Genomic DNA, 17,103 nt, shown 5'->3' with positions numbered 1-17,103 from the left:
AGAGTAGCCCTTAGGTCTCTAAAGATTGCTTGGAATCTGTACCCCATCATGAATCTTGGGCTTCTCACCCCTTCTTTCCTAGGACAGCCGTTCCGAACACGAGCGCCAGTATTTGTTTAGTCAAGGTCATGGCATGGCCGGGAACACTGAATTAATTAAATCTCCAAGGTAAAAGGTCTTTCTTTTAATTCCTTGAATTGTTTCGTTAGGGGCAGTTCTGAAGTCGGGGGATCAGAGGCGCACTTTTAATGCATTCTTTATTAGCATGCTTGCAGTCGTCGTCCCCTGCATTTAATAAATTCCAGGCCTGAAAAAAAGCTTGTATACGTAGACTTTCTGTCGGCTTTCCCACCTCTTCAAAGTTAAATGGCCAATTCACAATGCCATGGGCCTAGTTCTGCCACTGCTACCGTCTCCCCAGATGATGTTTGCTGCTGTTACTTTCTCACAGCTGCTCCCCTAGGGCTCCAATGAGCTGTCCTGGCAGGTTTCGTGTTCCTTGCGTGTGGGAAGGCAAAATGGGAGACGAGTTTCTGAATGAAGATTCCCTAGACTGGGGGGCGGGGGCGGTAGTCAACCTGGTGCCCTTCAGATATTTCCGAACACGATTCCCATCAGCCCTCACCATCGGCCACCCCAGCAAGGGATCATGGGAACTGTTGTCCAGGCCGCCATGTTGGCTATCCCTTCTCCAGGCCAGCAATGTGACCTATTCTTTCTCTTTCCCGCAGTGAGTACTTGATGATGCTGGTGCCTCCGAGTGTGGAAGATGAAAAGTAAGCAAGCCAGGGGCCACATTCCATTCTGACCCATCTTCCGGGGGCCGCGTGCCAGTAGTGGGCGGGGCAACAAATGTAAATATTGCCTTGTGCCGGAGCCTGCTTTCTAGGCAGGCAAACAAATCAAGCAGGGGGCGTTTTCTGTGAAGCTGACCTGTTCCCATTCGTAATAACTGTTGTCGCATCTCCTGCTCCCATGCCCCCCCCCCGGCTGATTGGTTTCTTCCAAGCTAATATAGTGTAGTTGTTAAGAGTGGGAGGGCAGGGTTCAAGTCCCCACTTTGCCATGCAGCTAACTGGTTAACCTGTACAGTGGTGCCTCGCTTAACGAATGCCCTGCTTAACGAAATTTCCGCTTAACAAAAGGATTTTTCGAGTGGAGCTTGCCTCGCTAGATGAATGCGTTTTACGAAAAATTCGTCTAGCGAATCACGGTTTCCCATAGGAATGCATTGAAATTCAATTAATGCGTTCCTATGGGCAAAAAAAACAAATTCAGTGCATTCCTATAGGATTCGCTAGACGAATTTTTCGCTATAAGCAAAGACCCGTGGAACGAATTAATTTTGTCTAGCGAGGCACCACTGTAACTAGTTGCTCGGCATAACCTACTTTGCAGGGTTGTCGCGAGGCTGGAAAGGGGAGGGGGAGAGCCACGTATGTCGCCTTGAGCTCCTTGGAGTATAAATGAAATAAAACACTTGCTGAATGGGGGGAGGGCAGCTTTCCATAAATTGCCAAACCTCACTCAGTTCTCTGTGTTGGTTTCCCAAATGGTACCTTTCTTTCCCTACATAGGGACAAGCCTGTAGCCCCAAGTAATGTGCTTTCCATGGCTCAACTGAGGACTCTGCCCCTTGCAGACCAGATCAAGATCTTGATGAGAAACGGTACGCTCTTCGACATTACGCAACTCACACGGCCTCTGTGAACTCTTTTGACTTCCTGCATTACCAGCCCCTCCTGCTCCCGCTTCCTGGTTAATGGATGCAGCCTGCCATATTAAACAGGGAGACACCGGGCCCCACCTGAAAAACATATTTAAAGCAGTATCTTGCCACTAGAAGCAGTCATGGCTCCCCTCCTCCAGCAAAGAATCCTGGGAACTGTAGTTTGTTAAGGGTGCTGAGAGTTGCTAGGAGACTCCAATTCCCCTCACAGAGCTAGAATTCCCTGAGTGGTTTGACAGTCCATCCCTCTTCCCAGGAATTGTTGCTCTTTGAAGGGGAATAAGGGTCTCCCAACAACAACTAGCATTCTTGACAAACTACGGCTCCCAGGATTCATTGGGGGAAGCTGGGATAGCTCAGGCAGTTGAGTATGAGACTCTTCTCAGGGCTGTGGGTTCGAGACCCATGCTGGGCAAAAGATTTCTGCATTACCAGGGGTTCTTTCAACTCTTCAGGTCTATGATTCTAGGATGGTTTAAAGTGGTATGATGATGCTTTAAATGTATAGAGCAGATGGGCCATAGTCCACTGCTTGCAATTATTTGCTCTCTTATCCTATGAACTTTTTACTTCAGTCAGAGATTGGAAAGCCTGCGGACATCCAGATAATTGCTAGACTCTAGCTCCCATCAGCCCCAGCTGGCATGGCCAAGGACAATGGGATTTGCAGTCCAGCAACATTTGGAAGGTCACCGGGACTCCATCCTTGACTTAGGTATTTGAATCTCTAAGGAGTGTTTACATTTTCTGATTTCCCCCCTCCTGCAGTGAAGGTCATCGCTTTTGCAAATCTGATGAGCCTCTTGGCTTCTGGGACGGATCCTACGGCAGCCTTGCGGTGCATACAGCAGGTGGCGCTGTTGGTGCAGGGAAACTGGGTTGTGAAAAGGTAAAAATGCCTTTTGTTCTTGGGGGACTCACCCCTTGCAAAGCAAGCCGGTCTGTTGTTCAGATTACGGCAGCTCTTGTTGCTGCTGCTGCTGCTTTTTTACAGCTTTAAACACAATAGCACACAATGGAAAGCATGACAGTTTGTTAATCTGAGACAAAGGTGTAATGCCTGTGTGCCCATTGCATATTTTCAAGCTGGCTCCTTGTTGGATACAGACCATGCACCTGAGCCATGCAGGATCATAAACAGTGACTCCCGGCCCCCAAAGATCTTAGGGATCAGGCAGGGATATAAGCAATCAGGTGACCCTTGAAGTATCCTGGACCAAAGTTGTTAATGGTATGCCCCGCGGAGGACCTTAAGGTCCACAAACAACAATATTCTGGAGATCCCGAGCCATAAGATAGCTAGATTGGCCTCTACTAGAGCCAGGGCCTTTTCAGTACTGCCCCAACTTGGCGGAACGCTCTTTCCCAGGAGACCAGGGCCCTGCGGGATTTGCCATCTTTCCGCAGGGCCTGCAAGACAGAGCTGTTCCGCCTGGCCTTTGGGTTAGACTCAGCCTGACCCCTGTGTTTTTCCTCCCTCGTGGATGGATTTATGGACTACTTGAAATGAGGCTGCACTTTAAATTTTAATACTGTATTTTAATCTGTATTTTAATTAATTGTTTTATGTTTTATTGTAATTCTGTTGGTGTGAGCCGCCCTGAGCCTGGTTTTTGACTGGGGAGGGCGGGGTATAAATAAATTATTATTATTATTATTATTATTATTATTATTATTATTATATTAATGGCCTTGTAAGTGAATGCGATAACCTTGAACCTCATGCAAGGTTCTCCTTGGAAGTTTCTGATCAGAGGGAGACGCTTTTACGTAGACCTGAACTGTAGAACTACTTCTTTTTCCTCCTCCTCTTTTTCTTTTCTTTTAAAATTTAGTTTTAAACTTATTTACTATGCCGTCATTGTACGCACCTGCATTGCACACCTTTCTGGTTCTTTCAAAACCCTGCCAAATAGAAACCGGTTGTGTCACATGCAGTTCTGTGTAGCTTTCACTATTGTGAAATTCTTTCCGGCTTTAATCCATACAAAGCACTTTGGTTTCTCCTTGGAATGCCTTTAGCTGGTGGCTTGCAATCCCAGGCGGCGTTTCAAGGTGCCGTTGGACGGGTGCTTGGAATTTCTGTACATGCGTTATTATTGGGTTGCACTGTGGCGCCCTGAGGTTAATAAATGGTTAATAAATGGTTTGTCTTTAACAAAACAGCGATGTCCTCTATCCAAAAGATACCTCCAGCCCGCACAGCGGAGTCCCGGCGGAAGTGCTCTGCAGAGGAAGGGATTTTGTTGTGAGTATTAAAAAATAAAAACAAGAACGTCAAATATTCCTTTTGCTGCAACAGCATTGCAAAGAAGTTCAGGAAATCCGTTTGCCCACTTGTACATTTATCTTCTCAGGTCCACAAACCCTAGGAAGCCACCCAACACAAAATGTGTGTTTTCTACCAATCATGCCCTTATTAAGGTGTTTTTTTTTTTAAGTGTTCAGAAGCGTTGGGGGAGTGGGCAGGAGTTTGTTGGTCCCTCCCAGACCTCCATACAAGGCTCACTCCGTGCCCAACTTTCACTCGGCACTTTAGCAGGTGCTAGCCAGATTGAAATGTATGTTCGCCCTGGCGAGCACACCTGTGTGTTCCTGCTTGTGTTAACCATTTGAGGTTTAAAAAGTGGAGGGGGGGAGAGCTTAGGACGGAATCCAACACCACACCAAGGCCATTGTTCTGACAGCGCAAGGATTTCTGCTTGTTCAACAGAACATTTGCCCCCTCTCTGCTGTTGGTGTGTCCCCTTAAATCTGTCCAAGGATTTTCCCCAACCCTCTGGAGCAGCATTGGGTGGGAGGCAGGTGTCTTGTTGTGTAAGAGGAAATCCTTGAATTGGTGGGACTGGTTAGTAGAATATATATATGTGTATGTGTGTGTCTAATTGATTGTATTGCACATATAAAGGTAAAGGGACCCTGACCATTAGGTCCAGTCGTAACCGACTCTGGAGTTGCGGCGCTCATCTCGCATTATTGGCTGAGGGAGCCGGCGTACAGCTTCCAGGTCATGTGGCCAGCATGACAAAGCCGCTTCTGGCGAACCAGAGCAGCACACGGAAATGCCGTTTACCTTCCCGCTGGAGCAGTACCTATTTATCTACTTGCACTTTGACGTGCTTTCGAACTGCTAGGTGGGCAGGATCTGGGACCGAGCAACGGGAGCTCACCCTGTCGCGGGGATTCGAACCACCGACCTTCTGAGCGGCAAGCCCTAGGCTCTGTGGTTTAACCCACAGCGCCACCCGCGCCCCATTGCACATATAGATAAATCAAAATGCACAAACTTAAATTCATTTCAGGTTTCTGTGGCTCACTCTTAAGATTTTTTGTTTTTGTTTTGACCTACAACAGGTTAAACAAGCCACTGCAAGCTTTGGGCTTCCCCTTCCCCTTTCACATGCCAGCAAGAGGAGACTAGAATTCACTTCTAATTTTAAACAAGCCACAGTTCCACGGGTTCAGATGTAGCTTAAAAAGAAGCTTTCCAACTCAGGGGTGGGGAGAGCAGACAGGCACAGAACCTGTGGCTATCCAGATGTTATTTGGACAATTCAAATCATTTTTGCTGATAGGAATGGGAACTATATTATTATCTGGTTCCCCACCATTACATATTTGCATGAGGTTTGAATCAGGCCTCCAAGACGATTCAGGTGCAACATTGAACTATGACTTGCTGCAATGTATGAATCAAAATTGCATGACTAATTATGGCATGTAGGTGGCCACCAAGCTGGGAAGTAGAGCAAGCTCTTATAAACAAGAGCTTGGGTAAACTGTAATTGGGTGTTACATCTTAGCCAACAAGTCATGGTTTGGGTCATTGCTCCATCCATCAAGCCCACTACTTGGGACAGTACACAGGGATTTTTTTGAGGAAGGGGGAAAACCATGCAAAGTTGCAAACTGTTACTTATTTGCACTTTTGGATTGAATCTAAACTATGGTTAGCACAAACCAATCTTTGGTGTTATCTGTGGAGTGTTTGAGATATAACAATGTTTTAGAATAGTTTGTGTAGTTTTGCTGTCCATCTTCCCTTCCCTCCCATTTCTAGGATGTGGGTACCTCTAGGAAGCGGGGCTGGAACCATAACTATGGCTCGGGAGTCACAGCAAACCCTGGTTAGCATTAATTGCTTGATGTTTAGTTATATTATGTTGGAAGCTGCCCAGTTATTGGGGCAACCGTGCAAGATGGATGGGGTATTAATAATAATAATAATAATAATAATAATAATAATAATAATAATAATAATACAAGCCAGGCGTCCTGATGCTGGTTTGCTGTCTACGAAAAACCCTAGTTTGACGCGACATCACAGTAAACCATAAATGACATTCCTTAAACACGGTTTAGTGGGATTCCTGAAACTGAAACCTTATCCTCTCCAATTCCAATGATTATACAGTCCCTTACACATATGAGCTGTTTTACAAAGTGAAGCCCACAGGTTCCTTCCCACTGCCCAGGCAGCTCACAATCCTAAGAGATTAAAGTAGAGAAAGAACACAAGGAGCATGCAGAGATATAAAGATTGAAAAGGGTCAGTGTGGCAGATCAGAAACCTATGTTTTAAAAGGGATGTGCTAGTCCAGGCATCCCCAAACTTCGGCCCTCCAGATGTTTTGTACTACAATTCCCATCTTCCCCGACCACTGGTCCTGTTAGCTAGGGATCATGGGAGTTGTAGGCCAAAACATCTGGAGGGCCGCAGTTTGGGGATGCCTGTGCTAGTCCTTTATCTTGGTTTAAAATAGTCCGAGAAGGGCCCTGTGCAGACATAACATTCAAAACCTTACTGATAACCAAGGTTTGTTGGGTTCTTAGAACCATGGTTTAGCTTGCTGGAAGCCCTGCTCCTGGAGCTCATGGAAAAGGAGAAAACTTTCAATACTTGCAACTTTCAATACTTGCTTGTCGCTTTGCAAGCAGAGAGAGGGAGAGAGAGAGTCTGGCTTTCTTCAAAGTTTACTTAGTGGGAGTTTTTTAAAAAAATCCCATCTGTGACTGCGGAAGTGGCCTTGCGATCCAGAGGCAACAGCATTAACTATAATCTCATTCACAGGGAACATCATAAAACTCTCCCAGCTTAAAGTACACATGCCTCAAAGCTCTGACTAACAAAGACCGATGAATAGTCACTCACTTCCAACATGCCAGCGCCTTTAAGCCATGATCGTTTTATTCCAGCTAGACAAGTAACTTCCTTAAATTACTGTTATAGACACAGATATACACAGTCAATTCAGCTACCCTTCCTTGTGACAAGATGGCATTTGTTCCACTCCAGTTAGCTACCTGCAGTTATTTTTTCACGGGCGCCGCCTTCTTCCTTACAGATAAACGAAACGAGTCCAGTAACTCTGCATATTTTTTAATTACAACATGCAAGTACAGGAGTATTGGGTATGCAACTAAAAAAGTGGAGAAACCTGCCTTTTCCAAAGTGGGTTTAAAAGTCTGTGGGGACCTCAGATGCTGGAATGCTCCTTAATAAATAAATTAAAATTCCCTGCACACAGAAAACTAGCATGCCAGGGAGGCATTTTTTTGTGTGTGGGGTGGTGGTATGGAGAAGCATTCCTTTGTAATGAGAGCTCACCCGCAGTCAGAAAGGGTAAGCCCATGGAATTTGCCACCCCTGTAAAAACTAGGCCATTTAAAGAAGCTAATAAGCTAGTTTTTGATGGAGAGAGTGTTTATGTACAGAGGAGCATCCTATGACTTTGGAGGCCCTGCTTCTGTGCTCATCAGCAACATCACTTAGGGTGGCAGACATGAGAGACGGGGTGTTCTCGGTGGTGGCCCCTCTGTTATGGCACTCCCTCCCAGCTGAATTACACATGGCTGCTACAATATGGATGTTAATTGGACCTTCAGAACTCACCTATTCTGAGCAGCCTTTGCCTCAAGCAGGGCTGGGGAACCGCTGGCCCTCCAGATATCACTGGACTACAACCACCATCATCCCCGAGTACTGACAATGCTGGATGGGGCCAAGGGGAACTGGAGTCCAACTTTTGGTGGGCCAGAGGTTCCCTGCCCCTGGCCTAAAAGGACTTAATGCTTGATGGATTTTTTTTTGAGATTTCCGAGTCATTTTTAAAAACTATTTTATCTTACGGAGTTTTTGCCCATCTAAGAGAAGGAAAACTCTTGATCCTCAGCTTCTGGGAGAAGAAAAGGCTAAGGAGTAAACTCTACACGAATCCAGAGTGGAGTCCCCGAGACAGCTGGATGACGCTTTGTACGCCTCCTTCCTGCAACTCCTGCAGCCAAGCTGGTGCCAAATGTATTGTTCTGCTTTCCTTTGGACCACATCAGTGAGGCCCAAAAGGGAGGGTTTGTTGCATGAGCAGCCCAGGACCTCCATACACACCTGCCTGGGATTGTACCCCAGCAAAGTCACTTTGGTGTTGCTAACATAATTTTTTGACTTCACCCCAAGAGGTGCACTCCATTGTCTCTCAAGACTGAAGCCAACAACAACTCATCCTTTTAAACAGGGAGATCTGTACCTGGGATCTTTTGCATGCAAAGCAGCTGCTCTAACACCAGGTCTTTCCCCTCCAATAAAGTTAAAGGGACCCCTGACCATTAGGTCCAGTCGTGACCGACTCTGGGGTTGCGCGCTCATCTTGCATTATTGGCCGAGGGAGCCGGCGTATAGCTTCCAGGTCATGTGGCCAGCATGACAAAGCGGCTTCTGGCAAACCAGAGCAGCACATGGAAACGCCGTTTACCTTCCCGCTGTAGCGGTTCCTATTTATCTACTTGCATTTTGACATGCTTTCGAACTGCTAGGTGGGCAGGATCTGGGACCGAGCAACGGGAGCTCACCCTGTCGCGGGGATTCGAACCACCGACCTTCTGAGCGGCAAGCCCTAGGCTCTGTGGTTTAACCCACAGCGCCACCCGCGCCCCATTGCACATATAGATAAATCAAAATGCACAAACTTAAATGGAAAAAAGAAAATACAAAAAACTTACGTAGAGAGAGCGAAAGAGAAAAGATTAAAAGCAGAAACTCCAGAAAGGAAGAAAGAAGTAAGAGATATAAATATATACCTTTCGTAAGTATACTGTATTTAAATCTTGAAAAGAAAAAGAAAGGAAAGGAAAAAGGGAACATAAATAAAACTACATTAGTTCATTCTTCAGTGAACTAAGACATTTCAGAAAAAGAAACACACTTATTGTGGACTTCCGTCAACTTCACAACAGTTCATTATTTCTAATTAAAGTCTACCTGTCTGTATTTCAATAAATCCCTCATCTTGGTATCAAGGAGCTTTTTCCTTTGCAGGGTTATTCTAAACACAGCCAGATCTTAGCTGATGAACCTAGATTCATCAAGTAGTTATTTAGGCAATCCCATTCTTTTTTAACTATCTTGTTAGACTTATATCTTATTATATCCGTCAGCTTCGCAAGTTCCAAGTACTCACACCGTTTGCACAACCATTCTTCTTTGGTGGGTATACGGTCTTCCTTCCAATACTTAGCCACTACAACCCTTGCTGCTGATGTTGCATAAAGAAATAGTTTTGTTTTCTCTTTAGGGATATTGCTTGTCAAAATTCCCAAAAGAAATTCTTCCTGTTTCTTTGTTGAATGCAATTTTTAATAACTTCTTCATCTCCGCATAGGTCGTGTCCCAGAACTTAGTAGAATAATGCCCTTTTCCATAACCATTTTTTTTGCCCAGAGGAGGCCTTTACTTGCTTCCAGGCTGGAAATTCAGTACATCAGGTTCAACAACAGTACCTTCATAGTAATAGTTGTGCTTTTTTAAGATTGCGGCTCTTTTCACACTGGGAAACGGCCTCTTTTTAATACAACCGTATCCTTCTCTCTCCCTTCCTATGGCGTTTTTTTCCTCCTCAGATGTGGAAGTTTACACAAGACCGCTGGGTGGTTCGGAAGGAAGTAGCGACAGTTACAAAAGTGAGTTCCTTTTATAATTCTTTTGCTTCGTTCAGGACACTCATTTTGGTTCAACCTTCTGTTTTCAATCCAGGGCTTTGATACCTTCTTTCAAACCATTCAGTATATGGTGAGCCTCATGCCCCACAGCAGGGTGGCGAAAGGGGCCTACAGCTTTATAAGGGGGGGGGGGTTAGGAAACTATAAAGAATTGGGCCTTGCTGATCTCCCCCTTGCTGTGGTGTAGCCTCCTAAAGGTAGAGGCCCAGTGTGCTTCCCTTCAGCTCTCTGGTCCGAGGACAAAGCTGTTCTCTGGGTCTTGAACCTCCTTGCCAAGCCGTCTCCCCACAAAAAGGAACAAAAAAAATTCTACATTTTCTGCAAAGAAAATTTGCAACTGTGACAAATCACACAGATCATGCACCGTTGTTGCTAAAGCGTTTTGTCACGCACGCACGTACACATGTTATTGTATTTTAATATTCTGTTGGAAGCTGCCCAGAGTGGCTGGGGAAACCCAGCCAGTTGGGCGGGGTAACAACAACAACAATTTGTTGTTGTTTTGTTTTGTTTTATTTTTAATAATCATCAGGCATAGGCAAACTTGGCCCTCCATATGTTTTGGGACTACAATTCCCATCTTCCCTGACCACTAGTCCCGTTAGCTAGGGATCATGGGAGTTGTAGTCCCAAAACATCTGGAGGACCGAATTTGTCTACGCCTGATTCAAAACAATCTGCTCCATCTTTTGGTACTGCGTCATCAGGGTTGACCCTTCCGAAACATCAACTTCGCTGCTACCGGTAAGTATCCAGTTAATGGTTTAAAGGAACAGTCAGGTTTTGCCCTTTGCAATGAATTCAACAGGGCTAGCTCACTTGACGTTTGTAGGCAGTCATTTTGCAGATCTCCATAAAGACGGACTCCAAAAATACAGAGTCTTTGTCACGTTCCCACCACAGGTGCAGGAAGCGTTCCTTAATTTTTTCACGCACCCCCCCCCCAACACCCTGGGTAGGAATTGGATTAATATGCACGAGGCTTAGAGGAGCATGTTCCCACTTCTGAATAGTTCCCAGTGCACTTTCCTGAAATGAAGCGGCAATTGCTTTTTAGGGGAATTTTGGCTTTTTATTAGTATACGCACTAGTTTTACTCCTTAAGCATACGGATTGCACAGGCAAGTTGGAGCTGGTTTATCTATCAGACTTAATGTCATCTCGTGAGTTTCGGCTTCTTGGAGGTGTAGTTTGGCCTCCCACGTTTTTCTTGTGGGGCCACACCCTGACGCCTTGTGTGGCCGCTGATCTCGTTTGAAAAAGGGGTTTTGGTTTCTCCTAAGCAGCTGGTTACATATATCTATTGCTTCGTTTGTGCAGCTCGGCCCAGAAGATGTGAAAGATTTCTTGGAGCATATGTCTTTCCTGAGGATAAACAGGGGATGGGAATTCAAGCTCCGCTACGACGAGGATTTTGTCCAGAAGCACCCAGATGTGGTCCAGAGGCAACAGATGCTCTGGATGGGCATCCAGGCCAAGTAAATGGTTTGCTTTTCCTTGGGGGCAGGAACAGGACTGAGATGGGAAAGGAAAAAACGTTGGTTTCTCTGTTGCATCTTCACACTACCTGTTGCAGTACAGTTACCACATTGCTGACAGATGCTCAAATACCTCCAGCAGAAGAGAGTCAACCACCTCCTGTGGCTGACTCTTCCCCTGACCGGCAGATCTTACCGTGTTAAGAAATCCCACCTAATCTTGAGCGGCAATCTGCTTCCTTGCAATTTCCACCCGTTGACTCCAGACCTGCCCTCTGGAGCAACAGAAAACAAGTCTCCACCAACATCTACATGGCAAACCCTTTGGTTTTCTTTGCTCCAAGCTAAGCAGCTCCTTCAGGCTGCAAAAGTATGACCAGTTTTTGAATGCATTCCTCCATTTGTATTCTCCCCCCACATGTAGAAAGCTAGCACATCAGTGCTGGGCCTGAAACCTTTCTTCCTAGACCCTTTTTTTTGCATGCCGATGTGGTTCTGTGCAGGAAGGGGCCTTGCTGTGTGGTCACGGCTCCACAAAGATGTGTTTCATTGGGTGCTTGACATTTTCTGGGTTTTTCCTTGAACTGTGTGGCGGTGGGATAAGTTGTTAATGTTCATCATCTGGGTGTAGCTATTTGCAAGGCACTGAAATGCTCCTCCCACCCAATTTCAGGTTGGAGAAAGTCTACAACTTGGCCAAGGAACATGTAGCACCAAAGAAGCAAGCTGCACAAGCAGGTGAGCCAACTTAATATTTTTATTTTATTGCTTTTATACCCCCCTCCCCTTTTTCTCAGAGGAGCTGAGTGCTTCTCCACCCCTTCATTCAGTCTTCACAACAACCCTTTGAGGTAGGTTAGGCTGAGGGTGAGTGACTGGCCCGAGGTCACCCAGTGAGCTTCATGGCTGAGTGGGGATTTGAACCCAGGTCTCCCAGGTCCAGCCATAACACCACACTGGGAAACAGAAAGGTTTGATGCAGATTTTGTAGGCCGAGAAGTTCTGTGGACATCTAATGATCTTGTTCATGGCTTTTCTGTGAATGGTGATTCTTTCTCTCCCACACCCACACTTTATGGCTAGGGCCGGGCGATATCTGGTTTTCAACATCACAGTATATCACCAGCCAAAACATTGCGATATATCAATATATTCACCATGTCTGAAATAAGGATGGGAGCGTGTGGAGGAGAACATGACATGGTTGGCCATTTGAATACTTTAAAGGACCCTGTGTGTGAGTGATGAATTCTGTTTTTTAAATCAAAATTATACCCCACCCTTCCAAACAAGTGATAAAACAATAAACCTTTTTTTCGGTTGGGGGGGGCATTGAAAAAAATCCTATAGAGATAGAGACTGAGAAAGATTTCAGCTTTAAAGGCTTGTTGAAAGAGGGAGGACACAAAAGAGACAGCGAGGGCAGCTCCTGTCTAATATTCAAGGGGAGTGCATTCTAAGGGGGAGGTGCCACCACACTAAAAGCCCAACTCCTGCATTGTGCAGAGCAGACCTCCTGATAAGGTGGCACCTGCAGAAGGTCCTCACTTGTGCTCGATTGGGGGCAGTCTTTCAGATACGGTGGAACCTTGCTTCTCAAACGGCTTGGTTGACGAACAAATCGGCTCCCAAATGCCAAAAGCCCGGAAGTAAGTGTTCTGGTTTGCGAACGTTTTTCGGAAGCCGAACATCCGATGCGGCTGTCGGCTATTGGTTCCGGGGTGCCTGCGCCTTGGTTTTTGAACCTTTCGGGAGTCGAGAACCAAGTTTGAGAACCAGGGGTTCCACTGTATTATGCTCCCAAGCTCTGTAGGGCTTTATGCACCAGAACCAGCCGCTTGCATCAGCAGATCTCTACGTATATTGTACGCTAGAAACTGACTCTTCTTCCACCAATCCCTTCCCAGGTGTGACCGAACTTGCTCCCTAGACACCCTACCTTGCTTTTCTTTCTCGGGATCTCTGTGTGGCCTGCCTCCTTCTCACATGTGCTTAATACAAGGATGGGGAACCTGTGTGGCTCTGCAGATGCTGTTGTGTTCCATCTCCCAGCAGCCCCTGCCAACATGGCCTACGGTCAGGGGTGGTGGATGACAGCCAAGGATAACTCAAGCCACGGTTTACCCTCACACCCCTTCTGTCCGCTTGTTTTTTGTAGCTGCCCCCTTGCTGGTTTCTGGAGAGCAGCGGGTCGGCCTGGCGAAAGCAAGAGTCAAGCAGACCTATGGGCAGTTGGAGCAAGACTTCCAGAGGCTGAAAGCGGAGGGCAAAGCCAGCCAGGGCACTTGCCCGGTGGACATATTTGGCGTCCGTATAAAAGAAGAGCCTGTGAGCGATGAGGAGCCTATGGACACCTCTGTCTGCGAAGGTCTCAATAATGGACTGGCCAACGGCATCCATTCGGAAGAGAACTCTGTGGACTCTGTAAACGGCCTCTTGCCGGTCCAAGAGAGAGTCACGCAAGAACTCAGAGCCTTTGTGGCGGCGACATTTAAGAAACAGTATGTGCTAACCCTGAATGAGCTCAAACGGTTATTTAATCTCCACGTGGCTAGTCTGCCTCCTGGGAATCTCCTCTTCAGCGGCATTTCCGACAAAATGTTACAGGACATGGTGTTGGACATGGGCTGCAAACAAATTATGGTGCCTGTAAGTGATTTATTTATTTTTTTGCTCCTGTTTTTTGTTTATAAGTGCCTTTGCAGCCTGTGAGTGGTGGCTGGTTCAATTGATGCGGCAGGGGGCTGGTGCACGAGGCGGGGTCATGGTATTTCTGTCCATTGGCTTAGCTGCTGTGATGTCATGGAGGTGCTAGGCAGCCATGGTTTGGAAGGGCCCTTGTGAGACCTGGTAGCTGGAATTCTAAGGTCAACGGGGAACTTCTGTTTTAATGTGTTGCTGAAATATTGTCTGAAGGCTTTTGGATGCCGTTCTGTGGGTGCAGATCTGTTGTGCAGTTCTAGAGCCTTTTAATGCAGGCTATTGGAAGGGAATGGGACCCAGGTGGCGCTGTGGGTTAAACCACTGAGCCTAGGGCTTGTTGATCAGAAGGTCGGCGGTTCGAATCCCTGTGACGGGGTGAGCTCCCGTTGCTCGGTCCCAGCTCCTGCCAACCTAGCAGTTCGAAAGCATGTCAAAATGCAAGTAGATAAATAGGAACCGCTACAGCGGGAAGGTAAACGGCGTTTCCATGTGCTGCTCTGGTTTGCCAGAAGCCGCTTTGTCATGCTGGCCACATGACCTGGAAGCTATACGCCGGCTCCCTCGGCCAATAATGCAAGATGAGCGCGCAACCCCAGAGTCGGTCACGACTGGACCTAATGGTCAGGGGTCCCTTTAACTTTATTGGAGGGGAAAGACCTGGTGTTAGAGCAGCTGCTTTGCATGCAAAAGATCCCAGGTACAGATCTCCCTGTTTAAAAGGATGAGTTGTTGTTGGCTTCAGTCTTGAGAGACAATGGAGTGCACCTCTTGGGGTGAAGTCAAAAAATTATGTTAGCAACACCAAAGTGACTTTGCTGGGGTACAATCCCAGGCAGGTGTGTATGGAGGTCCTGGGCTGCTCATGCAACAAACCCTCCCTTTTGGGCCTCACTGATGTGGTCCAAAGGAAAGCAGAACAATACATTTGGCACCAGCTTGGCTGCAGGAGTTGCAGGAAGGAGGCGTACAAAGCGTCATCCAGCTGTCTCGGGGACTCCACTCTGGATTCGTGTAGAGTTTACTCCTTAGCCTTTTCTTCTCCCAGAAGCTGAGGATCAAGAGTTTTCCTTCTCTTAGATGGGCAAAAACTCCGTAAGATAAAATAGTTTTTAAAAATGACTCGGAAATCTCAAAAAAAAATCCATCAAGCATTAAGTCCTTTTAGGCCAGGGGCAGGGAACCTCTGGCCCACCAAAAGTTGGACTCCAGTTCCCCTTGGCCCCATCCAGCATTGTCAGTACTCGGGGATGATGGTGGTTGTAGTCCAGTGATATCTGGAGGGCCAGCGGTTCCCCAGCCCTGCTTGAGGCAAAGGCTGCTCAGAATAGGTGAGTTCTGAAGGTCCAATTAACATCCATATTGTAGCAGCCATGTGTAATTCAGCTGGGAGGGAGTGCCATAACAGAGGGGCCACCACCGAGAACACCCCGTCTCTCATGTCTGCCACCCTAAGTGATGTTGCTGATGAGCACAGAAGCAGGGCCTCCAAAGTCATAGGATGCTCCTCTGTACATAAACACTCTCTCCATCAAAAACTAGCTTATTAGCTTCTTTAAATGGCCTAGTTTTTACAGGGGTGGCAAATTCCATGGGCTTACCCTTTCTGACTGCGGGTGAGCTCTCATTACAAAGGAATGCTTCTCCATACCACCACCCCACACACAAAAAAATGCCTCCCTGGCATGCTAGTTTTCTGTGTGCAGGGAATTTTAATTTATTTATTAAGGAGCATTCCAGCATCTGAGGTCCCCACAGACTTTTAAACCCACTTTGGAAAAGGCAGGTTTCTCCACTTTTTTAGTTGCATACCCAATACTCCTGTACTTGCATGTTGTAATTAAAAAATATGCAGAGTTACTGGACTCGTTTCGTTTATCTGTAAGGAAGAAGGCGGCGCCCGTGAAAAAATAACTGCAGGTAGCTAACTGGAGTGGAACAAATGCCATCTTGTCACAAGGAAGGGTAGCTGAATTGACTGTGTATATCTGTGTCTATAACAGTAATTTAAGGAAGTTACTTGTCTAGCTGGAATAAAACGATCATGGCTTAAAGGCGCTGGCATGTTGGAAGTGAGTGACTATTCATCGGTCTTTGTTAGTCAGAGCTTTGAGGCATGTGTACTTTAAGCTGGGAGAGTTTTATGATGTTCCCTGTGAATGAGATTATAGTTAATGCTGTTGCCTCTGGATCGCAAGGCCACTTCCGCAGTCACAGATGGGATTTTTTTAAAAAACTCCCACTAAGTAAACTTTGAAGAAAGCCAGACTCTCTCTCTCCCTCTCTCTGCTTGCAAAGCGACAAGCAAGTATTGAAAGTTGCAAGTATTGAAAGTTTTCTCCTTTTCCATGAGCTCCAGGAGCAGGGCTTCCAGCAAGCTAAACCATGGTTCTAAGAACCCAACAAACCTTGGTTATCAGTAAGGTTTTGAATGTTATGTCTGCACAGGGCCCTTCTCGGACTATTTTAAACCAAGATAAAGGACTAGCACAGGCATCCCCAAACTGCGGCCCTCCAGATGTTTTGGCCTACAACTCCCATGATCCCTAGCTAACAGGACCAGTGGTCGGGGAAGATGGGAATTGTAGTACAAAACATCTGGAGGGCCGAAGTTTGGGGATGCCTGGACTAGCACATCCCTTTTAAAACATAGGTTTCTGATCTGCCACACTGACCCTTTTCAATCTTTATATCTCTGCATGCTCCTTGTGTTCTTTCTCTACTTTAATCTCTTAGGATTGTGAGCTGCCTGGGCAGTGGGAAGGAACCTGTGGGCTTCACTTTGTAAAACAGCTCATATGTGTAAGGGACTGTATAATCATTGGAATTGGAGAGGATAAGGTTTCAGTTTCAGGAATCCCACTAAACCGTGTTTAAGGAATGTCATTTATGGTTTACTGTGATGTCGCGTCAAACTAGGGTTTTTCGTAGACAGCAAACCAGCATCAGGACGCCTGGCTTGTATTATTATTATTATTATTATTATTATTATTATTATTATTATTATTATTAATACCCCATCCATCTTGCACGGTTGCCCCAATAACTGGGCAGCTTCCAACATAATATAACTAAACATCAAGCAATTAATGCTAACCAGGGTTTGCTGTGACTCCCGAGCCATAGTTATGGTTCCAGCCCCGCTTCCTAGAGGTACCCACATCCTAGAAATGGGAGGGAAGGGAAGATGGACAGCAAAACTAC

The 17,103-nt window shown here is 46.3% G+C and overlaps 1 protein-coding gene across 2 annotated transcripts in view; it reads left to right on the top strand.

Moving 5' to 3' along the window:
- POLR3E (RNA polymerase III subunit E) overlaps positions 1–17,103 on the top strand; it is a 40,033-nt gene that overhangs the window by 12,731 nt on the left and 10,199 nt on the right. For both annotated transcript variants that reach the window (XM_035132085.3, XM_088656688.1), the window contains 9 exons: positions 83–168; positions 732–776; positions 1,578–1,669; positions 2,498–2,618; positions 3,896–3,977; positions 9,623–9,682; positions 11,042–11,199; positions 11,873–11,937; positions 13,358–13,848. In XM_035132085.3, coding sequence (XP_034987976.1) covers positions 83–168; positions 732–776; positions 1,578–1,669; positions 2,498–2,618; positions 3,896–3,977; positions 9,623–9,682; positions 11,042–11,199; positions 11,873–11,937; positions 13,358–13,848 — 1,200 coding nt within the window. The remainder of the gene's footprint in view (positions 1–82; positions 169–731; positions 777–1,577; positions 1,670–2,497; positions 2,619–3,895; positions 3,978–9,622; positions 9,683–11,041; positions 11,200–11,872; positions 11,938–13,357; positions 13,849–17,103) is intronic.

The sequence above is a fragment of the Zootoca vivipara genome, chromosome 13 (genome assembly GCF_965207765.1).
Source record: "Zootoca vivipara chromosome 13, rZooViv2.hap1.1, whole genome shotgun sequence".
Classification (NCBI taxonomy): domain Eukaryota; kingdom Metazoa; phylum Chordata; class Lepidosauria; order Squamata; family Lacertidae; genus Zootoca; species Zootoca vivipara.
This window is presented reverse-complemented; position numbering and strand designations above follow the sequence as displayed.